Raw genomic sequence first — 26,071 nt, 5'->3', positions numbered from 1 at the left:
TTTTCTTTGTCTTGACCTATTTCTAAAGGTAAGATTAAATTCAGAGGTGATAAGGCGGAGGATTCTGAGCAGGCATTAGCTTTATTAAAATTTTTTTCAATAAGTAATAAATGCACATGGCAAAATACAAACATACACAAAACATGTGGTCAGAAGTCAGTGACCAGCCATCAGTTTCCCTCCCCAGAGGTAACCAGTTATGTCTAGTGAGGTGTACTGTCTTCCTCCAGAGATAGAAAATAGATACATTTACATGTGCATAGATTAATTTTTTTAACACAGTCTTTTAACAGTTTATCTTGGAGATGGTGCATTTCATTGCATGTACAGCTGACACATAGTTTTTAACTGCTGCATAGTTGTATGTTGTATGGCTGCATCATAGTTTATTTAACTGTTATTTATTTGCAAGTGTGTCTATTGGTAGACATTTAGGATGTTTCCATTTTTTGCTATTACAAACAGTATTACCCTCAGTGTCTTGCACGGTTCATTTTGCAAGTATGTAGATATGCCTGTAGAACATATTTTATGAAAGTGGAATTGCTAGGCCATATGCAGTTGGACATTTTCATACAATTCCAAATTGTGCCCTAAGGCCCTCAGTCAGTTCCAACCTCAGGAGCCTTGGATTTCTCCATGCCTTTGTCCATTCAGTACGTTGTCAAACTCTTTGATCTTTGCTAATAGAGATTCGAGAGAAAATGGTGTTTTTACTTGCGTTCCTTTTTAGTGGGGTAGAGTACCACAAGCCATTTTTATTTCTTTTTTGTTGTTGTCCTCGAATTATCAGTTTATACCCTTTGTCTCTTTTTCTGTTGGGTTGTTGGTTTTTTTTGGTTAATAAATTAAGGAAATTAACTCTTTGTAAGGTAAGTTCCATTTTCCCCAGTTTTAAAAAACCGCTGAAATGCTAGGGTTTTATAGCCAAAGTGAGATCAGTCTGTTGTTTAAGAAAGAGTTTAAAATTTACATGTAGTTGAGTTTTTTAGATTTGCTTTAATTGAACTTTGTCAGATTTTGGTACTTGGAAGTTTTTCTTTTAAGTGCTTTGAAATAGCTTTACAAATACTGCAATTACCTGTTCCTGAAGCTGTTCCTTGGTAGAAGTCATGTGAATTGGATCTTTTTTTCTTTTCTCCCTTTTGGGCATATGTAGTGCAGGTAGGTCTTTCCCTGTTTTCATTGCTGTCATTTTTCCTGTGATAATTAGTTTTTTAGATTTTCTACTTACTTTGGAATGCTTTTTGGAATACTTCTCCTAAGAATATCATCCATTTCATTATATTCAAATTTATTTATATAGAGCTGAGCACAGTGGTATTTTAATTTCCTGTATTTTAGTGTTTATCAAACATTTTGTTCTGAGGACCTCTTTAAACTCTTAAAAATTATTGGTTAGTGCAAAGAACTTTTGTCTATATAGTTTATCTAGAATTATTTACTGTAAAAAATTAAAACTGAGAAATTTTAAGAATCTCTATTAACTCTTTTAAAACTAATAACCTGTTACATGTTAACATGAATAACATCTTTTATGAAGAAAACCCCCTGTATTTTCTCATGCCGGAAACTTCCATGAGAAGCGTGGCATTGTTTTATGTTTTCAGAAATCTTTACTATTTGGCTTAATGGAAGACACCTGGATTCTCATCTCTGCTTGCAGTCGGTCTGTTGCAACATATTATTTTGGTTGAAGTATATAAAGAAAATGCTCCTTTACATAGATAAAGTTGGAAAAGGGAGGAATATTTTAATAGCCTTCTCAGATAATTGTGCGTATTTTTCTGCTACACCAAAACGCCAAATGTTAGTTGCAATGAAGATTCTGAAAAACTCTCCTTGAACTTTTAGTACAATTACATTAAAATCCATGGGCCTGTGTTGCATTGTGAATCAATCTTTACCTATGCATAATTTTGTAGCATCTTGTAGGTAATTTGGAAAATACTGGTTTACTAAGTTTGCCGATTTTTCAAATGTTGGCACATTTTATTTTACAATATCAAAGAATCATAAATCATTAATATCATCATCAAAGTCACTAAGTTTTAGAATATTGTCAGCCTCACAGTGGCAGATGTGCCAAGTTTTCCAGAATTCTGCTTTCTGTTTGAAAGCTTTGTTATTGTGAACATATACTATCATTTATTTTCCTTGAAATGAAAGGCTCACTTCATTTATTTTTGAGATAATGTCTACCTGCCAAGTAGTCAAGTCTAAATAATCAGTGTATCCGTCAGTTGTTTGTTCAGGAAAAAATTGGTTCCATGAAAAAGGTGTGACTAATTCTACCTGCAACTCAATATTTGGATACTGTCATTCATTCAGTATCCAGATATTCAATATTTGTTCTGAGATACACATTCTACATTTTTTTTTATTTTGAAAATTAAACTCAAAAAGTTTATTTAAAGTGGAAATACATATATATATATTTTAAAGTGGGAATATAGTTTAGCATTTTTCAGCATAGAGAAGTTAGATATTATCTAAAGAAATATAAGATGGAATATAAAATAAATTTACCAATGAAAATAAATCCTTCCAAAATATCTTGAGGTCCACACAAAACAAAATAATAAAATAAAATGAAAATATAATAAAATGATGACAGAACAGGTACCAAACATATGTGTCGTATCAGTATAAATAAATGTAAATGCACTATATTCATCCGTTGAAAGAAAAAGGTGCTCAGACTGGAACACAAAGCAAAACCCAGTTCAATATTACATACAAAAGAGACATCTGAAAAACGATTCAGAAAAGTTAAAACAAATAACACATATCAAAGGCATAAAAAAGTAAAGCAGGAATAGGGATCTTAATAGCAGACAGGTTCAACTCAGAGGGAAGGCACTAAGCATCTTTAAAATGATAAAGCACTGTGGATCAATCCACAGTGAAGATCTCATCATTAGAAATAGCCATTCACTGAGTAAGTGATGTTAATGACCATAAGCAAAACAACAGGAAATAAAAGGAAAAATAGAGATTCAGTAGGAGTAAACTTTATTTCACTTTTCAAGTTCAAGTGGACATAAAAAGTCGTAAAATAATCAAGTAGGTCAAATTGGTAGATATTAAATTCTACATTCTGAATATGGAGAATAAACCTTCTTTTGAGTGCCTATAAAGTTTTCACGAAACTGGCCATATGTTTGGCTGTAAGGCGAGCCTTAATAAATTCCTGTGGAAGATACATTTGACGTTCGTTTTAGCCTGCCAGCAATTAAATTGCCTTATAACGTAAACACTGGTTACCTCTGGAGAGGCGGTTGAAGGAGAAGAAAGGGGGCCTTTTTCTGTATACATTTCTACGTTCAGAGTTTTGATATAGTTTGTGTGTTGATTCTGTAATTTAGGAAAGATTTTTTGAAAGCCTCATTTTAGTAGTAGTAACCTTAGTTATCAACCAGCATGTAATTTATACGATCTACCGCTTACCTGGTATAGCCTTATTAAGGGAAGGAAGATAACTAAGAGATATAAAACAATCTGTATCTACAGAGAATTACGTAAGATGAGCATGTTTGTCGAATTTTTAATTGTGAATAAGAATTCTTGCCAAATGCAGTGTGCAGTTCATGTGACTCTAAATTAGTGTCCTTGATCACAGATGTGCTGGATTACCCCCATGTGCACATAGTTAGGTGTGTGGTTATTTTGATAACTTACATCTCTCGTTGACCTCATTAGTTTGGGACCATAAAATGATTGTAATTTCCATTAGAATTATATCCCCAGTAAAAACAGTTGGAATGTCAGTATGACTGTACATTGTGGACAACATTGATAACAGCTAAGTAGGTTTTAAGTTTTTAAATTTGGGGGGGAAAACTGGATACGGAGCTTTAATTGGCCGTCTTTATCATTACAGAAAGAACTGGTTGTCTTCTTGGGCCGTGTTGCAGGGTTCATCTTTACTGTTTACCAAAACTCAAGGAAGTAGCACAAGTTGGGCAAGTATTTCTTTTCTTTGGAGGCTTTCTACATTTAAATTACGTGGAAGGTGTTGCACCTGAACTTCACAAAGTATTCCAGAGTCCTCCCAGCTACCGCTAGCTTGCAAATAACAGTAAATGAGGTTTTCTTAGTTAAAGATGCATTTTGACTCACAAGAGAAAGAAAAGGGCTACTTAGAAAAGTCTGACTCATATGGTTAAAACCAACCAATTATATTTTATGCATTGAACTGAAAGGTGACCTTACTACTTGGGCATTAGAGAACATATATTTCTTGGTCTGTTTTCAGGATGCCAAAGCTTTCCTGTGTCTGTGACTTGGCTCTTTCAGATATTTAGTCAGAAAATAAGCAGTCATGTGACAAGCCCCACCTTGAATTGTGATCTGACCCTTGGATACTAGTCAGGTTTCCGTGTCTATATATGACATCAGCCAGCTTTGAGAAGAAAAAGAAATGTCACCATTACCTGTGGGACTTTGAAGCTTTTTGTATATTTGAGTGTTTACTATCGCTACTCCTTGGTTATTTGTAACACAAATACCAAAAATTATAATTTGTGACCTATCATAATAGCTAACATTTTTTGAATGCTGAAAATATATTAGGTACTGTTCTAAGTGTAGAGGATGGTATATATATTATCCTCTTAACTCTGGGAGAGTACTGTTTATCATTCCCTCTCCCCCTGTTGGAGATGAGAAAATGAAGTATAAAACAGTTCAGTGCCTCGCTCAAGGTCTTACAGCTACTAAGTGACAAATCTGGGTACCATTTTGGCTCCAGAGTCCATGCTCTGGGTATTTCCAAAAAGGTTTTAAAATGAAATTAATCTAATGTTTTTAGTCTGCTTTATATCCTGCCTTAACCAGTGTTTCTTACACTTACGGAGTTGATTTAAAATTAACAGGACCTATGGACTTTACGTTTGATAAAAGAGAAATCCATGTGTAAAATTCAAGCAAATTTTAGTCCTCTGCGTTTACAGTGCAGCCATGTAACATTGTTCTGAGCCAGGAGTGCCACAGAGCGTATTAGTCCTCAAATACTCTGCTATGGCAACCCCCCAGATCTGCTGGATTGAGCATGAATGTGAACTTTCTGGAATGTTTCTTCTCTTTTGCTTCACTGATGCTTTGATTTGCTCTCTGGTCAGCCAGTGCAGTGGAACTGACCTGTGATATGCTTTCCAGATTAAAAGACTGAAATTTTTATTTGACTTGTCTTAAAGTAAATTGATAATTATTTCTCCTTTTTCCCCTGAGGTGAAGCATATGATACTTTTTTGTTCATATTAATGCATTTCTAGAAGAAGATACAGTTATTTCTTCTTCCTACTTGTGGCTCAACTTTTATTTGACACTGAGTGAAGTGAATGAAAGAAAAGGAATGGAGAAGCAATTAGAGATTAAAATAACAAAAAAGTTCCTGAAGAAAGCTGGATAATGGTCATTTATTTGATAATTACTGACCCCTAAAGATTGAAGGTTGTGGTATATACAGATAAAGCAAGTACATAGATCATTGTGGTAAGTGAGGCATCGTTGAGGTAGGCAGATATGCATGTGATTTAAAGAAAATGAAATTAAAAAAAAAATTGAAGATGTTAAGTGAATACCCTGGCACAGAACCATTAGTACAGTCTGGTTGCATTTTATGAAGGTCTCTTGGGGACCTTACATAATTCAGAACTCATGATTAAAACTAACGCCGACAGAGGGTGTGGGGTATTTCTGTTTATCAGCTGAAGTTGTGTTATAGCATTACCATGTGGTAATAGCAGAAGCGTAGCTTAAAATTCACTGAGCTAGCCAATTTTGAAATTGAAGAATTCTTAATGGAGTTTTAACTTTAGAGATTCACTCTTTGAATTTTTGCCTTTAAATGAAATTTTATTAATATGTTGTTAATAATACAGTACATTATGGTAATCATTTCAGGTTGGTATAATTAAATAAAACATAGTCACACGGTGTTTTATAGTCTTAAAAACTAAACAGATATGATAAAATGCTTGGCTGTACAGTCAATTCTTAATTTTTATTTTATGGCTAATTAAAAAATCTCAGACTGCCTTGCTTTTTCTTCCCATATGTAACACATATTAAGGGAACGAAAACTAATTTAAGTGGCCTAAGTAAAAGCTAGTAAGATTATTCAAATAAAAAGCATGTAAGTGTGTGTAATATATTTTGGCATATACAACACTCATGAATATTTAAAACTGATGAAATATGCAAGATGCTTCTTAATTAACCCAGTAATTAGGATTGTTCAAAAAGGGTTTGAAAGAATCCTAGCTTTATTTCCCTGCTCGGTCACCAGCTAGATCTTCCGTAGGTAAAATGTTACCCTGTTTATACAGTGAAATCACACCTAACCTGAGGCTAACACATAAGCCCAAAGGACAAAAATCACCTGTAGTGAAAATTTCCCTTGAGTGTCTCTCGGGAAGATGCTGTGAGAAGTCAGTCTCTCGCAGAGCCAGTTTTTTCCTTTGATGTTAGAAGAGATTGCTTTTCCTTCAGTTGGGTTCAGATGGTTTGTTCCGGGGCCATGCTGGAGAAGTATGGTTCTTTACAGATTAGTGTCACACTTGGTGCAAAAACCTATACCGAGATCCCCTGGAAGAAACAGCCAGTTCAGATCTTCCAGTTTACTCCAGCATGTACTCATCGACGGGATGCTGAGTAAAACCAGCCATACTATTGGAAGCTCTGTTTTTAGAAAACCATTCATGCTTCGTGTTTATTTTTGGTTTCATGCGTAGTAAAAACTGAGTAAATGAAATGCGCATATGCCACACGCAGCTCCGCTGTAAGATGATTTTACACCAGTGCTGTATCATCCAGAAGCCACCGAGCCTTTCCTTCTCCTCGGGATAGGTAGACGTCACTTGTTTTCCGGAAAATATTAGTTATCTCCCGGGTTGTTGTATCAGTAACTTAAATTATACTTTCTCTTTTCTTACTTCCTTCACCTCATTTGTTCAGCAGACATAAAAGCCTGCTCTGTTCTGGGCCTGGTGTTAGGCTTGGGGGTTCAGAAGTGAGTAACGTGACCCCTGTCTTCAGAGCTTACACTGTAACAGGGGGACCAGCCCGTGCACAGTCACAAGACGACACGACATACACTGTGTTCACTGCAGATTTAAATACTCATATTCCTTGAGTATTTCAAAAGTCACCCCACAGATATTGGTAGTTGTTCAAATTCATTTATACGATGCTTTCAAATTTCTAAAAACAGTGGCTTCTTTGGACCAGATAATACTTTGTTGTGGGGACTGTCTTATGCATTGGGGGGTTCAGCAGGTAACAGCAGCACCCCACCTCCAACTGAAAGCGTCTCCAGACATTGCCAGATGTTCCCAAGTGGCAGAATCGCCTCTGGTTGAGCTCCACTGTCCTAGAGGACGGGGAGGGCAAGCTGGGTGGCAGGGCCTCTCCCGAGAGAGGACGCGGACAGGGACCAGAGGACAAGGCCCGCAGGCCATAGGAGGGGCTCAGGGACTCCTCTCCATTCCCCCAAGGCTTCCATTGTGAGTATACGGGAGAACAAGTTAGCTTAAAGTAAGTTGTATAAAGCATTCATCTTAAAAATAAAACATGAATTTATAGAATAAATTCAGAAGTCAGAAAATACTCTGAGATAAATTCTAGGGCCTTTGAAAAATATTTTGGAGATGCAGCTTGGCCTGTGTTACCTGCTTACGGAGTCCTGTTTTTGTCCTCTCTGGTTCCGTTATGGTTTTCTCTTGTACGTCATTTTGCCATTGTGCACTGTAATGACATCGTCATTTTCTTCCCTTTTCCCATCAAGTCATTCTGCCGGCAGGGCTCAGTCTCTGAGCTCCTGCTCTCGCTGCTTTCTTCTTGGACAAACTCTGTCAGCCGCCGGCCTGCTGTCGCATGTGTAAAATCTGCTCCCGTGTCCGCTGTCACTGTATGTTTTCTTGTTGCATGTCCTTTGCCACGGTCGTTCTGTTTTCTTTGCCATGAATGTATTGGAGCGATGATTACAGTAGAGAAAAGCAGGACTAGATTTTGAGAAATACTGGGGAACAAACCCAAAATTTCGCCAGCCACACTGGAGCATTTCTGTAGCATTCCATGTTACGTGATTGTATTGACATTTGTATTTGGTTGCTATAACTTATTTGGTTGGCTACTTATATCTTACCTTGTAGTTAACTATCTACAGAACATGTCATGATGACAAGTTAAATTAAGTTGATTTCTATCATTTTGTTAAATGTGTCCATTTAAGTTTTGTGACTTTTGAGATATATCAAATTTGCTCAGAAAGTTATCTGTGCCCATCATAGCTTTATGATTAATTACATGTCTTTTGAATGACAAAAGGTACTAAGGAAGGCAAAGGCTTTGTAGAATTGTTGAAATTTTTGTTGTGAATTTTATTATGATGCCACTAATAAAATTCCATGAAATACCCTAAATTTTGTTTTGATTCCACTAATAAATTCAATATAACATCCTAAGTTTTGTTTAGTTATAACAAGTATATTATTTAAGTCCACACTGAAAAGATGAAGTAAACGGGAACAGATGAAGTCAAACCGTTTTTTAAATGTGAAACTACGAAGTAGTCATTAATGTTATGAATAGCGGTAAGTTATCACAGGATTGGGGGGTAAGATCCATTTCCAATGACAAACATAATTTGAAAATATTTTAGCAAATGAAATTTCCTGTAACAAATCTTTATGACCTTAAAGATTACAATTCATTAGCCCTTAAAGATTTTAAAACCCCCAAACCCTACACTAACATAGGAATTCTATTTTCTATTCTCAGTTAACAGACTAAACAGAAATTTAAGTTATGATGGCAAGATACAGAATAGGTCTATATTTAACATAAATTTTCTGATATTTTCTAATCTTTTCCTTGTCTGGTTAACAAAATATAATAGTTAAGTGCTGCTTCTTCTCAAACCACCTATGTCAACTGTTTTCCTCTTCTGTTCATGGTTCCTCATTAAATTGCTGAGGCTTTAGAGCACCTGGCTCTAGCTTTTATTTCTAACAAAGGCTGAATAGAAGAACATGGGGCTTAGGATGTTGTTTTTACAAGTTATTGTTAGTTGTTGACAACGTAAATAGTTGATAAGAAAATAACCCTTGAAAGCACGAAATCAGGTTTAGAGAATATTTATTAGGTGGAAAAGAACTTGTTTTTCTGCCAGATATTATTTATACGTATGTAAGAATATCGCCTTTTGAACACATCATTTCACCTAGTCATAGATATTTAGAATAAATTCCAAAATATAGAATTGTTGAGCCAAAGGATACATGTCTTTATAAATTTGTAAATACCGTATGAGCAGCTTTTCTTCTCTAGGAGTTCTGATCCATATCCTACTTGCAAATGAGGGCCTGTTACTCTGTAGCCTCACCAATGCAGTTTTTCATCGAACTTTTTTTGTTGTTTTTGCACTAATGGGTGAAAAAAGATTTTACTATGGCTTTATTTTGTATTTTTCTTATAATGATGGAGGTTGAGCCATTTTGTTTCCTTTTCTATGAACTATATATAATCATGTCTTACATTTTTCAATTTCAATTTAAAGTAGGAATTGTTATTTTATAATACGAAAAGAGAAGAGGAATTTGAGGTGACCACCTTTTTGATTTATTGTTAACAATATAAAATTGGCCGTATTCTTTTTGGATACACACATGTACATGAATATAACATAAAGGTTTTTCCTTTTTTCTAAAACGAAGTTTGGGAGTAATCAGTCCAAACCAGAGTTCACGGTGGACCTTAAGGGGGCAACAATTGAGATGGCTTCAAAGGATAAATCCAGCAAAAAGAATGTATTTGAGGTAATAAATTATTCTCTAAGTATAATCCACATTCTTAACCATAGTAGCTTCATGTTCTGTTTTGAGTTATTTCGGGAAATGGTCTTTCAGTGTGACTAGTTGAGGCAAAGTTAGTCATTAAGTTACTTTGATTCATAATTTAAGGAAAGAAGCTGGTGTAAAGATCTGGCTTCATTTGCAGAAGTCACTGGATCTCCGAAGATGTATTACAAGCCTTTGTTCCACAAGTCGTGCCTTTCCCCAGCAACAATAAAAGGGTGTGGTTCCCTTTGCCTACCAAATCTAACATTAAAAAACAAATTAAAACTTTCCTATTTGCCTTAAAAGCCCTCCGCAGTGACGCGCGATCCTGTATCAGTTTCTTATTGCTGCCTAACAGACCATCCCCAAACTCAGTAGCCTGAGGAAAGAACCGTTTTGCTTGTTTGGTTTGGCCTGTGCAGAGCTGAATGGTTCTTCTGGTCGCACCTGGGTCCAGTCACCCGGCTTCAGTCATCCAGTGGCCTGACTGGGGCTGGACGGTCTAGTTCCCCCCTCCGGGTTGGTGCCAGCTGTTGGCTGGGCTCCCGGTCACCATCTCTCCTCCTCAAGGAGGTGACCCCAGGCTTCTTCACATGTCAGGGTTCCGGGGGGGCCAGAGCGGGAGCCGCAAGCCTTCTTGGGGACCAGATGTAAGAGCCAAACAGCAGTGTGTTCTGTGGCTTAAAGCACGGCCCCCCGCTGGTGGGGGGGCAGCAACACTGCCCAGGGCTGCATACGCAGAGGGCAGGGGGCGCTCGGACTGTCTTTGCAAAGAATCTCTCCTGTCTCAGGGCTTTCCTGCTTGTCGTCTAGGCAGATCAGAACAGTTGATATTTCCCAAGTGGAACCCGGGTTTTCCTGTCTTGATGGTTTTCGCTCCTGATGGATCTGCCTTTAATACCAACGGTTGCTAGTCTCTCCTTGTCAAATGTTCCCTCTCTTCCAAGACCCACAAGAAACATTACCATAGCACAGATGCTGCTGCTCTGTGCTTTTAATGTAGCGCTTGTTCTCATGCACCTGGGGCTTTCCTCATCTGTAAATTATTCCCCCGCTAGATTATTAAAAAAATTTTCTTTGCAAGCAAAGAGACTGCATGCTTTTCCTTACTTTTACAAAGTGAGACCCTCTAACAGAGTATCTTGGCCCACTTTCTAGAAGAAATGCAGGAAAGGAAGTCACTGTTACCTGAGGTAGCCTTGTTTCATTCCAGAATGAAGAAGGTCCCATGGTCAAATAAATTTGGGAGAAAGTATATATTTTATTCCTCTGTTAGGAAGTCACGGTGCACCCTGGAATAGCAAAACTCTGAGAAGTCTTGAAGGATAGAGTCTTGTTTAGCTCTTTTCAATCTAGCACTTCCCAAATTAACATCACATAATGAGTTCTTTATTTTTTTGAGGAATGCCTTTTAAAACATTACTTCAGGAGCTGTTTGAGGAATATATCTCAGAATGTTGTTTGGGAAACATTGCCATATGTTCCTCTAGGAAAAAAGAAAATCAGACACTTACCAAACAGAAAATAGAAGGAATGATTTCTATAAATACCTCAAAATTCTTCCTCAGTCAGGTGTGAGAAACTTTGAACCCAGGAGATCATACATAAATGGGTTATTGCGTTCATGTAGAATCATATATCGTGTCCTTACTTTAGTTAGTTCATGATTTTACAATTTAGTGATGTTTCTGTCCAGAAGGCTTGTGATGTATAATTTCCTATTAAATAGTCAATATCGAAAGTCTAACTCTTGTATATTCTCTTTCTCTATATATTTTTTTAACCAGAGAGAGAAATTCTCAAACTTATGTTAAAATATTATAGATTTTATTTCTTAACAAATTATGTTTCAATTCTCATTTAAAATGCACAGCGTAGGTACTTGAAGTTATTTTTTAATGATAAAGTATTCTAGATTCCAGCAAGTTTTATGTTGTTTGTGTGACGGAGTTTGGGATCCTAAATTATTAGATTTTCATTGAGAATTTACTGTGAGAAAAACGTCATGTTTTATAAAATTATCCAGCTGGTATTCTTTTATACTAAAATAAAAGATAATTCCATCACTGTGGAGTACTGTAACCTTTCCACCATTAGTATGATATATGGCATCCAATCTTCTGGTGGTTTTGTAGACTTTGAATTAAATGTATTTATTTACTTCATTGAAAGCACTAACCATGCTTTTTTTTTTTTTCCTTCTTATCTCTAAAGCTGAAAACCCGTCAAGGGACCGAACTGCTGATTCAGTCTGATAATGATGCTGCTATCAATGAGTGGTTTAAAGTTCTTAGTAGCACTATCAGTAATCAGGTATGTGTTTGACTCAGGTAAATGTTTTTTTAACTTTAGAGCTGCTTCTCTTGTTTTGTTTTTTGGCTTTCTAACTGGTTATTATATATCTAGTTTCCAATTTATATTAAAAAATACTTTTAAAAAATACATATTTTGAAAGAGGTAGGAAAGACAGTGATTAGTTTAGCAATTCCCAGGGGCTGATGAGTGATTTAACATTGGCATTTATAGGATTTTGCCACCAGTAGATTTCACATAACTTTCACATGAGGCATTGGTTCAAAAAGAAAATAGCTCAGGAGGTAGGGACGGTCTAACTGTGCCTAGTATGTAGTATTTATTCATGGAGTGAATGCTTTGGAAATCATCCTATTTGGTGGAAACAGATCCTGAGCAAAATGGTGAGATGCATGAAGCTGTCGTCTTGTCATTTGTACTTTTTCTTTCCTAGTGACCTTTCTACTCAGAGTACCCTCATGTTCCTGGAAAATTTCTTCTCATGTGTATTACAACCAAAAAGAACCTCGCATTTATATTCTGAAGCTGTGTTTGTAAGAGCAGTGATAACCAACTAGAAGCTGTACTTTCTTAGGCTGTACTCTTACCCCCTCACCATATGGGGACATGGTTCCTGATTAAGGATCATGTATCAGTGACAGAAGTGAAATGAAAGTGAATACTTACGGGAGTATGTAATACAGGTTTTAAACTAAATGGAGACAAAAAAAGTTTGGGAATCACTGGCTTTAGTGGAGATGGAGATGTCTTTCAGAGACTTTATAGGTGACGCTTCATTATTAATAAGGTTTGTGATTGTATCAAGGTGTTCTCCTTCTGTGAGTCTCAGTTTTTCTACTCAAAAAAAACAGAGAGATTGCACTGGATTGTCTCCAAGTATCCTTTTAAGCTCCAAAATTTTATGATTCACCCAGTTCAAATCACCCAGATTTGGAATCTGAGTATTCTTTAACTCTTCCGCCTCCAACTTTTACCTCTTCTAGCAAATTATTTACCAATCTAGATGTGAATTCTTCCTTTGCAGTTTGTAATACTGTGTGATGTTTCTGAACCTTGTCCCTTTCTTTCCATTTATTCCTGAAACCATGGGCAGGCCTTTAAATGTTGATATTAAGAGTAACCTCCTAAACAGTTTTCCTTATTTCATCTCATCCCCCACCAATGCATTGTTAATGCCACTACTGTATGAAACTTCCTGATGTCACTTTTATAATCCTCCCCTGCACAGAAACCTTACGTGACTCCTATTAGAATTCAGCAACCTGAGCCCAGTCTTTTCAAATGTACCTTCTCCTCTACCCAGTACGGACTTGCAGGTCTAGTCACTGTAATGTGCTCGCTACCCCTTGAAAGCAAGGGTGGCCGCGTCCATCTCACACACATGTGAGTGCCTTACGCACTGGGGTATAGCAGCGTGCAACCGGATGCTCACCTAATGCGTGGAGCTTACAGTCAAAGACAGAAGGTTACTGAGGACAGACAACTGAACAGTTCATATAATGAACTATAAAAACCCTGATTAAGTAGGGGCTAATCTAGTGTAGGGATCAAGGGAGGCCTTGCAGAGAAAGTGGCTTTTTAAATTAAGGCCTAAGGGTTCAGGGAATAAGCCAACTGAAAAGAGAGGAACATATAATTGACTCTAAAAATTTTAAATGTGTACTGTTTACAAAGTGGCAAAAGATACTGAGGGCAAAGAGATGGGCAAGATTACAAAACTTTATCAAGAGACATTGACAGAAACTTAAATGAGAAGTATGTCCATGGATTAAAAAATTCAATTATGTAAAGATATAATATTCTTCCAAATGGCTTATAAATTTGTAGGTTTGAGATTTTTGAATCTCATTCAAAATCCCAGTAGGTTTTCTGGGGGAACTTGACAAACTTATTCTAAAATTCATATAGAAATGCAAAGGGCTAAGAATATGCAAGACACCTTTGAAGAAGACTTGCTGTAGCATATGTCAGGCAGGACCTTATAAAGCTGTGTATCCATAATGGGATAGATATACAGACCTGTGGAACAGAATAAGGAGCCTGGAGACAGACCCACGTACCTTTGGACACTCTGTGCCAGGTAGAGCACGTGCTGGGTCAGCTGGATGTCTGAGAAGATGGAGCCTTTCCTTACACTGTGCACAAAAATAAACTCTGGGTGGAGAGAGGACCTCAGAGTAAAAGGCAGAGCAGTGTTTTTAGCTTTGAGAATTCAGTCTGCTTTTTAACTTGTAAAAGTGACCGTAGTTAGGCTGTAAATGAGTTCTAGGATTTCTTTCAATTCCTGATATCCGTAGGTCTGTGAGTAATGAGTGATGTCAATTAACTGTTGACACAAAGTGCAATTTTAAAAGATTGTTGGTGTGAAGCAGTTAAGGTACCATTGCTAGTTAGCTTTATCTGTCCTATCATCAACAATGTACCATCATCCTGTTCTATCACCACAGATTATATAGCCCAACCTTTTAACTGTTATTACTTGTCGCTTGATCAAAATGTGGCAAGATAGCATCACCATCAGTACAAGCGCATTATCCTTGTGAATTATCAATAATTTTTTCTTTATCGAAATTCAGTTAATGCCATCATTGGGGGTAGGGGGAAGAGTATTTTTAAAGATTTATCAAATAGCTAAATCATATATCGTATATACTAATTGGTTCCCTAAAATCATTTGGAAGAGTTGACTACTGATCATTCTGAGAATTACATCTAAAGTAATAGCAAAAGTAATATGTGTTTGGAAAATCTCTAACCAACAGACAGTAGAACCCGATGAAGCGATTGAGGAGGACGTACCAGATTCACCAGGAATAGAAAAGCACGATAAAGAAAAGGACCATAAGGATCTGAAGAAATCGCGTTGTAAGTTTTCTTTCCCGGTGTTGCTAGTGGTTTGAGTGAGCTTATTCTCTTAGCAAAGGTTTAGAGTAAATATATGAAAGCTGAGTGGACTCTCCAGTGTTGCAAGACTTCTAAGATTCAGGAGTTGCGGTCTCAGTGGTTCAGTGTTCTCTCTCCTCGTTAACTCATAATCTTTTTTTTTTTTTTTTTTGCGGTACTCGGGCCTCTCACTGTTGTGGCCTCTCCTGTTGCGGAGCACAGGCTCCGGATGTGCAGGCTCAGTGGCCATGGCTCACGGGCCCAGCCGCTCCGTGGCATGTGGGATCTTCCCGGACCGGGGCACGAACCCGCGTCCCCTGCATCGGCAGGCGGACTCCCAACCGCTGCGCCACCAGGGAAGCCCAACTCATCATCACTTTTCAGCCTAATCGTATGCACCCCGATGGAATCACATTAATTTTAAGATGTTATGATACCCTTCCAAGAGAAAAAAATGCGCACAACAGAATGCGCTTGTGTTGAGGCCTCTAGGAAGCTGAACTTCATTGATTGGAAAATATATAATTACTGTTTAAGATTCTAGATAGACCCTTAGACATTAAGAAGTCAGAAGTCACGGGGTATGTACCATAGTTCCCTGTTGGATGCCAGGCAGCCGCCTCTAGACTGGGCTATGTCTGTGCATTTAGTCTCCAGACCACATATTATGTTACAGGACCAGAGAAACGCCAGCGGTTGTAAGGATTGCATTTTCTTTTCTTTCCTTTTTTTTGGCCACTCCATGCCGCATGAGGCATCTTAGATGGAACCCGTGCCCCCTGCAGTGGAAGCACGGGAGTCCTAACCACGGGACCGCCAGGGAAGTCCCAAGGATTGCATTTTCTAACACAGGCCTCTTGTGAATTATGTGCTTTAAATAGGCCATTACCCGTGACTTGAGCCTGCTTAAATCTATTTTAACAAATCCACATTTAACTGAGAAATTTTTGGTCTTCACATTAACTGAATGGTTAGAAAATCAGTTCTCCTTTTTTTCTCCCACATTCTTATGAAGTTTAGGCCTGTTACTGACACTGTCACTGTATGATAGTGTAAACCACGAAACTTTTATTGTTTTAATTCTTTGCTAATATATTGTTTGTGCTCTCAACTTTCTTCAAATATGGTTATTTTCAAGAAATTTACTTCCTGAATTTTTATTATTGTAACCCAAAGATAAATCAGGTCTGCAGGCCATGTGGAAATCCAGGTGGTCCCATCCTTAGCTCGGAGTAGAGATAGTTATGATGAGTCTTAGCTTGAAGTACAAATAGTTGTGATGGATATTTATACATATATATCCCCTGACTCCTAGTTCAGTGAGTATGGGGAAGGGTAGGGATTTTGTTTATGTTTTATGGGTTGGTTACTTTATTTTTTGCTGGTCATTTTACCGTCTAAACCTGATGGAGAGTCCAAGACTGTATCATTTGTGAAATAATGAATATAAATTAGAATGACTTACAAATGTCTTGGCACATATACTAAAGAAGGCACAGTTTGCGGTCAGTGTTTAGTGATAAAAATGAAATGTTTCATTTGGTTTGTCACTTTGAAATTGTGTTAGTGTTTGATTCTTCATGTGTTACTCTTAAACCGTATTAAAGTTAGAAAAACTGAATTTATATACTGTGATTTTTTTATATATGAGATTAATATGTTTTGAGTACTAGGTGGAAAAATTTTCATCAAAAAAGCCTTTATTTTATAAAATGCTTAATATCTATCTGTCTTAAGCCACGAAGGTATCTAGCATAGATTCTTCAGAACAGAAAAAAACCAAGAAAAACTTAAAGAAATTTCTTACACGACGCCCCACTTTGCAAGCTGTTCGTGAAAAAGGTTATATTAAAGGTAGGTAGAAATGATGTTTATAATAATGAACTTTGGCCTAAATCGGAAATAAGACATTTTACATTAAAAGCTGAAAATTTTCCAAACAGTAAAAATGTCTCATTCTTTATTCATAAAGTTATCAGGTTCAGTGATTAAAATACATTTGAGTAATTAAAATTGATTTTTTAATGCACATGAAGAGTTTATTTTAACTAAAGCATCAAACAGACATAAATACCAAATCAGCTTTTTAGAAACCCTGTACCAGAGGAGCTACATGGATGTGATGGGGTGGCGTGGGAGATTTTCAGAATGACAGACTTTTAGTTTTGAGATGCACAGATCAGAAGAAATTTCAGGTAATCACTAGCTGTAGAAAGAAAAGATAATGTACAATTTTATTCTTGATGGTTTGCCTTCAGTTCTCATTTAAGGTAATTTTAAAATTAGGATAAAGTGTTTTTTTCTAACTAATTTTTACATTTTATTTTCATGTATAAGAACCATAATGTACTAACAGAATATTTTCTTAATAGGAAAGTATTCTTTAAAATCACATATACTTGTATATATATACCTTTAGTTTTTACAAGCATGTTTAATTCCAAAGATAAAATTTTCTAACACATGACTCAAAACAGAGACATTTGTTCATAATAAAACTATAGGAAAAGGTAACATAATTTATACCATATATATTAGAGCTGTCTTTGATTATGAAGTTTCTAACAAAGACCATTGCAGAAACATCTGTTATGCAAAGCATCTAGATTAAAATACACAAATGAGTTTCATTAAAAAGCTATTTAAAACTTCTAGGAAGAGTTCAGCTAATTAAGTGATTCAGATTAGCAGCCTTAAAGAGTTAAGGGTAAGCAGGCACCCCCAGATAATGCACGTGAATTTAGCATGTTGAGCTTAGAACCTTCAAAAAAGCCTCACAAATAAATGGATAGAAACTGCTGCTCATTCTTCGTCAGACCTTTTCAATGAGAAATACAAACTTGCCACTTTCTGGTGTTGTTCATCCACTTCAAATACTGTATTTTATTTGTTTTCCTGAATATTTAGCACTAATGTGGAATTTCAAAACTGTTGGGTTGAAAGATTACTAGAACGGACTTTGATATATTTTGTGAAATCAGATGTTGGCACACGAAGGGCATGTGTTTTTTTTTGTTTTTTTGAATTTTATTTTTTTATACAGCAGGTTTTTATTAGTTATCCATTTTATACATATTAGTGTATATATGTCAATCCCAATCTGATGGGCATGTGTTTTTTTTTTTTTTTTTGCGGTACGCGGGCCTGTCACTGCTGTGGCCTCTCACGTTGCGGAGCACAGGCTCCGGACGCGCAGGCTCAGCGGCCATGGCTCATGGGCCCAGCCGCTCCGCGGCATGTGGGATCCTCTCGGACTGGGGCACGAACCCGTGTCCCCTGCATCGGCAGGCGGACTCCCAACCACTGCGCCACCAGGGAAGCCCAGATGGGCACGTTTTAATAGTTTAAAAAATATTTGAGTATTTGCTAAGTGCTGGACTTGAGCCTCAGTGCTGGGAATAACTATTGGCATTCAAGAATGAGAGGGTCCCTGCCCGCATGAAACTTCTATAAAGATGAGAGACAGACAAGGTAATTTAGAATAATGGTGACTTACCTGAAGAATCTGACATAGTGATAAAACAGAGAGTGACTGGAATTGGGCTGCCTTAGGATGGTCAGAGGGTTCTTAAAAGGAGGTGGCATTTTAGCTGAGACCAGGAGTGGTGAGAAGGAGCTCCCTTTGGGGGAAGGTTGATCTCCGCACAGGAGGGGAAGGTAAGAAGGGAGCCAGGCAGGAATGAAGGAGGGTGTTCTTGGAGCTTGGAGTCGGAAGAGGTAGGCGAGTGCAGATCAGACAGGCGTGCGTTGTGGTGAAAGTGTCTGCATGCAGGGGTATCTTCTGTTGCACTGTGAATCATTTAGCCATTTTGTGAACTAAAGTTTAGCAAGGTGACTCATTTCTTGACATCTCTTTCAGATCAGGTATTTGGAGCCAATCTTGCTAATCTGTGTCAGAGAGAGAATGGCACCGTGCCAAAATTTGTGAAATTGTGCATTGAACATGTTGAGCAATATGGTAAGAAAATGAATTTTTTTTAAAGTTAAGCACACCACCCATTGTTTTGCCATCAAAATCTCTAGGATTTTTATGATTTTGAGTGTTGCAACCAAAAGTTCTTTATAGTCATAAGTTGTCAAGAAAAGCATCTTTTTTGCAAAAAACCATTTTTTTTGCATTGTTTCAAATTAAGGCCTTTGCAGTCATCTATTGCATGTTCAGTACTTAGGGTTGATTCAGCGTATGGTATTCCTTGAAGCCATTGGGAGTTGTTGGCATTTGCTTAAAATGGACGTGGTGATTGTGAAACTGTGTTTATTAAGAAATGATCCAGCAGTGTAAGAGACAGGAGGAGATAGTGTTTACTTACTAAGGGGAAGTTTCTTCTGTTTATAATAAAAATGAGATGACATTCCCAAACTGCTAAATCAACTCTAAAGTGTGCAAATAGACAAATCCTCTTTATGTCATTTCCTGTACTTCTGAAGACTTAAACTAATTTCTGTTTTGGTTAATTTTAACATGTTTATAATATTTATACTAGCTTTTAAAATAACAGTATCTTGACTGCAGTCCCATTAACTTATATCAGTATATCATCAAAAATATCTTGTGTAATTAAAATATTTGCATAAAATGTAATTTCTGCTAGTCACAGGTCTCTGACTCTCAGCCTGACAATAGAGACGCCATGCTCCTTGGCTTTACTGGAACTTAAATGAGTAGCACGTTAGATAGTGTTAAGTGTGTGCATCATCATCATTTAATGAATATATGAATTTTTGGGCTTCATTGCGTGAATTTCAAATGATTCTGTTTCGTATGTAAAAGAAATGAATAACTATCAAATTATCTGTTGTTATAGAACCATTATTTTAGCTGCTGGCTTGTATTAAGTTTATTTATTACAAGCACTTAATATGACAAGCACTTTGATTCAGAGAGCACCTTAATATGTACATTTACACTCTCAAGTGACGTGCCGAGAAACGGGTGGGCTGATTTTATCTACTGGCTTCCTTTACTCTTTGAATTATCTTCAGGTGTTTGCCGAAGTTTATCTTAAATTGCTAATATTTCAAGTTTGAGATGATTTCCTTGAGATGGTGATCCACGGTCTGCATGATAAAGTAGACTTGTTGCTGTTTACCAGACGATGCAGAGCGAATCCCCACCCCCCTCTCACTGCCAAGCATCTATAAAAAGCCATTTAGAGGAAAAGAGTAATTTTATTTTAGGCTAATGTTAATAAATAAGAATTCTAAAACATGAAAGCATCTTTAGAAGACGCCAACAAGAACTTTAAACATAAAATTATTGTTATTTGTCTCTTAGGGTTGGATGTTGATGGGATTTATAGAGTTAGTGGCAACCTTGCAGTGATCCAGAAGCTGAGGTTTACAGTCAATCATGGTAAGATCATGTATTGTTATATACACAATAAATAACTCACGACTGTTAGAATTGGTTTAAAATAATTTCAGAAACTTTCCCGTTCCTACTGTTTTCCAGATGAGAAATTGGACTTGAAGGATAGTAAATGGGAAGATATTCATGTCATCACTGGAGCACTGAAAATGTTTTTTCGAGAATTACCAGAACCTCTCTTTACATTTAATCATTTTAATGATTTTGTTAATGCAATTAGTAAGTATGTAATTAACTCCACTCGGTTTTTTCCCTAGATGTTGAAAACCCTCTGTAGCTGCTACAACACTGCTTGATATTTTAAACAAGTTTTTTCAAAGGATTGTTTTACTCCAGAAATTTTAAATGTAACCACCAGGTGTCACTGTGTATTACCAAATACCAGGTTCCAAAATAATGTCACTGCTTTCAGTTTCATGCAAAATCTCCAGTCATTGTCTTTTTTCAGAACAAGAACCAAGACAGCGTGTCTCCGCTGTGAAGGATCTAATCAAACAGTTGCCAAAGCCTAATCAGGACACAATGCAGACTCTGTTTAGACATCTCAAAAGGTAAGAGTCTCACCACAAAAGAGAAGGAATAATTAGGGGGAAAAAGAAGGTCGGAGAAGTGCACAGGTATGAGATGTGGTGTAGGACCCCCGGGGCCAGGGCCACGCAGACCTAGGTTCAGAGCCCCGCTGTGCTGCTCGCCTGTTTGTAACATGAGAAAGATGACTTCTCTGAGCCCCAGTTCCTCGTAGGTAAAACGGTTCGGTATAAAGAACACACTGAAGTAGATTTCATATGTGAAGCATTTATATAATGCCTAGCACGTAGTAAGTGTTCAGAAATTGTTGCTAAAAGTTAATTATGATGAAGATGAGATTGGTTAAGTGAGGAATATTCAGTTACCTTGAAGTCAAGGTAATTAGGTCTAAGTTACTACATAGTCACTCTGAAACTTCTGATACAAAGAACACGAGATTACTAAAATAAGTGATCACAGTATGAGAGATTTTTTTAAAAAATAGCATAAAATGAGTAAAATTCAAAGTTTAATCTCTGTGCCCTAATGATATTTTCCCCGTCACCCTAGCGGAGGAATCATTGTTACCTGAATTGTAATAGGTATTCAAGTCTATGTCTTATTTTTAAAACTAAGCTGAAATATCACACATTTAAAGTTTGTGAGAATATGTATACCTTTCAGCTGTGTTTATGCAAAAGAAAGCTTTACGTGCTATTCAGACTGAATTCTATTTGGTTAAATGGTTTATATGTACCTTAGGAAAATGAGCATTATTTCTCTTTTCTAAATGCAAGCTGTTTATAATATTTTTTGAAGAATTTCCCCTATTTAAAAATTTTCTCTTTTAACTAAAATTTTTGTTCTTCCTCTTAGAGTGATAGAAAACGGAGAGAAAAACAGAATGACGTATCAGAGTATAGCAATTGTGTTCGGTCCTACTCTGTTAAAGCCAGAGAAGGAGACTGGCAACATAGCAGTTCATACCGTCTACCAGAATCAGATTGTAGAGTTAATTCTTCTCGAGGTAAATTCCATCTTCGGACGTTGACTCTTACTGAAGAGAACCTGTGGAATAGAAGCCGGATTTCATCAGATTCCAAGTCCTTACACCTGATGTATTTTATGTTTGGACCAAGCAGTGACTCTTTGATTTTGCACTTTTCTGAGGGACCGGAAGGGAATGGGAGAGTCCAGATGTGTGATAGGCCCTCATATTTGCTGCTCTGTTGCAAGTTGATAGAACTGTGTGTACGTTTGAATTAATTTTATCCTGAATGTTTGCATTTCATACTCTGAATTCCAGTAAAAATCAAAACTTGCGATTCTAACCAGTCATATACACTGGATAATTCGGTAAGAATACTACATTTTTTCTCCTCAAACTGGATGACGTAGAATTTCTTCTCATGATTCAATAGGTTGATCACTCGATAGAACAATACTTACTATCACCTATTTTGAAAACGCTCCTGGGCATTTTAAACAAAATGAAGTATATCTGTTTTGAAACCTGTGTTGTTTTTTTTCGGGGTTTCTGCATGCAGTGGCAGTCTGATTGCTAGGACCCATTATAACCCAGATGCGATCCCTCGATGAAGGCTTGCTGTCTTCACGGAGTAGCACAGCAGCATACTAACAGCACTTAAAACACTGTGATATACTGGAGTTTAATTTAGCATAAGCCGGTTCAGGGTATTTTGGGGCTGTCTGTGCTACACTGACTTGTAGCTAACAGTCCTAATCTACCTAGTGCCATACTGAGTTCTTGGTATGATCCTGTGGAAACCAATGTTGTTTGATGTAAATACAGGCTAAAGACTCACTGTCCTTTAGCTTATGTATATAATTGTGTTATATAGTCTCAGAGTACATTCTAACCTCTCATTTCTAATCACGATATTGGTAATTCTCCGTGAATATTAGGGTTCCTCCAGAAATAGGCCGTTATTTGAGAAAGTTAACTGTGTGCACTTTTAGATTTTAATTACATTTACAGGCAAATCACTGTAATGCAAATGGTACTGGAACAATGCTGAATAGACTTGCTAAATGGTAAATGCACTACAAGAGGAACCTTTTAGATTATTTAATATGTACAGAATACATTAGAAAAAATTTATTACAGAATTCTAACTGCAGTACGAATAGTGGAAACCCATATGTAAATTAGAGGGAAGTCAGATCGAAAATGACATGGCTAAATTTGAGAATTTCTTTTTGCATTACTATTGTAGATTGGTTTGTATAATAAAACAGGGTTTGGAAGGTTTTGTTACAGAGAGCATGGTCTGCTGAAGATTTTTTAAAATGTATTTTTCTAGATTAACTGCTGTATATGAAATGTCTAATCCGAATAAAGAAAACTATAAGAGGTTTAGAGATTTTTCCATTGGAAATGTGTATTTTGGTTTATAATTTTGTTTTGTTTTTGCATTTACTGGCACACTCTTATAATACCTCATTTTTAAAAAATCAACTGAATCCAGTACTTCCTGTGGCAAATGTTTTCCTCGTTTCACACCTTTTGTGTTCCCTGCCATGCCAGTGCCTCTGCCACCCACCCCTCCCACCCCCTCCCACCCCCTCCCACCCCCTCCCACCCGCTCCCACCCCTTCCATCCCCTCCCACCTCCTCCCACCCCTTCCATCCCCTCCCACCCCCTCCCATCCCTCCACTCTTTATTTTTTCATCAATATTTGAAAGTGAATGATTTGTAACCAAGATTCTTTTTCTTAGGGTTGCATCTATAATTTACAGATTACTTTTCTTGGGGACAAATATTTTTTGTATGACCTGCGTAAAAACCTCTCACCTGAGTTTTGTGGTGAAAATGTTGTTTGTTGTTGTGATCTTGTTAAATTGATAACAAACCAAGCTACTTGACAGCAATGGGAAAGTATTGTTTTTTGGGTAGGGAGAAAAAGCTCCCAAATGAGAATGTTTGTATTTGCCTAAAGATGTCCTTAACAATATACAGTATGCTTTAGGCCTGGCCTATATAGTGATTGTAATGCCAGGAAAACAATTAGACTCAAATCAGTGATGTTCTTTCTCTTGGTAGTTATGACATATCAAAGATTAAAATTGTCCTGTGTTTCTTGTTTCCAAGTACACCTGTGTGTATGTGAAGTCTTGAATGTTTTAATAGTCCACAGCTAATCAGCTTATTGTAATATTGTATGTATAATGAGATCAATGTCTTGTGTTTTCATCCTTTGTGAATTAAAAATTCTCACTTGTTTTCTTGTCATAACAAAACCAGTAATATTTTTCTGTCTTGACAGCTTGATTTTTAGTAGAAAATATATTAAAGGCTGAAATAAATTGTCAGTGGAATTTCATTTACTAATAGGCGTTCCTTCAGAATGTCATTAAAAAAAGTAGTTGGAAATTGAAAGGAAAAAGTATATTCAAGTATGTTGTTACAATCCAATAGAAGTAAAATACTTATTTAAATGTTACAGCAGTAAGAAATTTTACCTTTTACTCTAGAAAAATTATGAAATATTTCTTGGAAGACGATGTTACCTTTTAGATAGAGGCAAATGTATAGATTTTTGTTTTTCTTATGTGAAAAGTACAGATGGAATAATTCAGCCGAACTTTGGGCCTAGGCAGTTGTGTTATATACACGTATGCACATATATGTGTATGTGAATGTGTGTGTGTATGTGTCATTGCTTACATACAAATGAAAACTCATCAATAATAATCATGGCAGATACCTGGGGACCTTTGTACTATTTTAGTTTTATCCTATGGTTCTTTGTAAGCCTGTAATAATAGATATTAAGATAGCAGTGAGAGGAAATTTTTCCTAGTTCGTGGGAGAGGCTTCTAATTAAATGTTTAAAGTAAACATGCAGTTTCCCATGACACTGATTTCTCCAGCATCTTTAAGCATTTAAAAAAATATACAGAGGAACCTACAACATGTCATTTTAGTAAAAAATAAGCATAGTCAAATGGGTGTCATCCTCTCACTGATCTTAAAAAGTCAACTGTTCAAATACTGCATCTGTATAGAGTTGAAAATGGTAGAATATAAGATTTTATTGAGTTTACTGGTCTCTGAACTCCAGCCGTCAGCTCTAACGATTCTCTTTTATAGAAAGCACGCCTCTAGTTTGAGACAGAGGTGTCTTAATTAGCGAGTTCAGCCTGTATGTTACAGTCCTGGAGGTGGGGCATCATTTCTGTTTTTGTTTTTTTTTTAAACAGTATTCCTGTATAACTAATACAGTCGTGTTGAATGCAACTTTAGTTTGAAACCAAAAGGAAAAAAAAAAAGGCAAAGGGGCTGCAAAACCTCATCAGCAGCCTTACAATGATAGTGATTAGACTCTGCTGGAAATTCACAAGCCGTGAACCCAGGCCAGGCAGAGTCACACTTAGCCTTCTAGAAAAGGGGGAGGCTCAGAATGCTAATGAAACGTTCCCTAACTGCTGAAGGCCGGGAGTTCTCCTGAAGAATCTCAATTAGCCTTCTCAAGTGAAGTTTTGTGGGGCAGTGCTGGCCGTAAATGTGTTCAGCTGCTTTGAGCTTTTTCAAATTAGCCTTATGTGAATATGGCACTCAAATGAACTCTTTCATTTCCCTCATTGCTTCCCTTCTCCCACAGGAAAGAAAAAAGCACTTCCATGGTCCTCATAAACAGAGCACTTCCAGGACAAGGTAACTGTTTAACAAATCACTACAATACGAATTTAAAGAAGTTTGGTTTCTTACTTTTTCTCATCAGCCTGCCCCTCCCTCTGTTTCACTTGCTCTCTCCACGTTTTCAGAAGAGCAGTCTTTGGTAAAGATTTTAACCGACAGCCAGATCTTCTAGGTAGTTCTAATCCTTGTGGCTCGCACTGCAGGTAGCACTGAAACTTGTAAATTGTCGTGAACCTTGTAACGTTCATGGAACCTGCTGATACCAGAGTGACAACGTCGTGGAAGCTCTTATCAACAGAGCCCTTGCGGAGGTAGAAGTGAAAACAGCCGTCCGGTCAGGGTCATGACTAGTGCGGGTTCCGCATGGCCTTCAGGGCCGCCTCCTGGGCATTTGGAGAGATTGTTTATATATGTAGTCAAGAGAAATGGGTATCTTAACAGTCAGGTAAAACGGAGTCTCACTGATTGATAAAGCAGGCCAGAACCATAGGGAC

At 37.0% G+C, this 26,071-nt stretch overlaps 1 protein-coding gene across 10 annotated transcripts in view; it reads left to right on the top strand.

The window, feature by feature from the left end:
* The window catches only part of ARHGAP12 (Rho GTPase activating protein 12), a 110,011-nt gene extending 85,764 nt beyond the window's left edge, over positions 1 to 24,247 (top strand). For all 10 annotated transcript variants that reach the window (XM_060291998.2, XM_060291995.2, XM_060291992.2 and 7 more), the window contains 10 exons: positions 3,884 to 3,965; positions 9,720 to 9,821; positions 12,057 to 12,155; positions 14,918 to 15,020; positions 16,776 to 16,892; positions 18,898 to 18,996; positions 20,314 to 20,391; positions 20,491 to 20,625; positions 20,855 to 20,957; positions 21,790 to 24,247. In XM_060291998.2, the coding sequence (XP_060147981.1) occupies positions 3,884 to 3,965; positions 9,720 to 9,821; positions 12,057 to 12,155; positions 14,918 to 15,020; positions 16,776 to 16,892; positions 18,898 to 18,996; positions 20,314 to 20,391; positions 20,491 to 20,625; positions 20,855 to 20,957; positions 21,790 to 21,964 (1,093 nt within the window). In that variant the 3' untranslated portion in view covers positions 21,965 to 24,247. The remainder of the gene's footprint in view (positions 1 to 3,883; positions 3,966 to 9,719; positions 9,822 to 12,056; positions 12,156 to 14,917; positions 15,021 to 16,775; positions 16,893 to 18,897; positions 18,997 to 20,313; positions 20,392 to 20,490; positions 20,626 to 20,854; positions 20,958 to 21,789) is intronic.
* The last annotated feature ends 1,824 nt before the right edge of the window (positions 24,248 to 26,071 follow it).

This window comes from Globicephala melas, chromosome 2, assembly GCF_963455315.2.
Source record: "Globicephala melas chromosome 2, mGloMel1.2, whole genome shotgun sequence".
In the NCBI taxonomy this organism is placed as follows: Eukaryota; Metazoa; Chordata; class Mammalia; order Artiodactyla; family Delphinidae; genus Globicephala; species Globicephala melas.
Note: the sequence above shows the minus strand (reverse complement) of the source record. Positions and strands in the feature narration are given on the sequence as shown.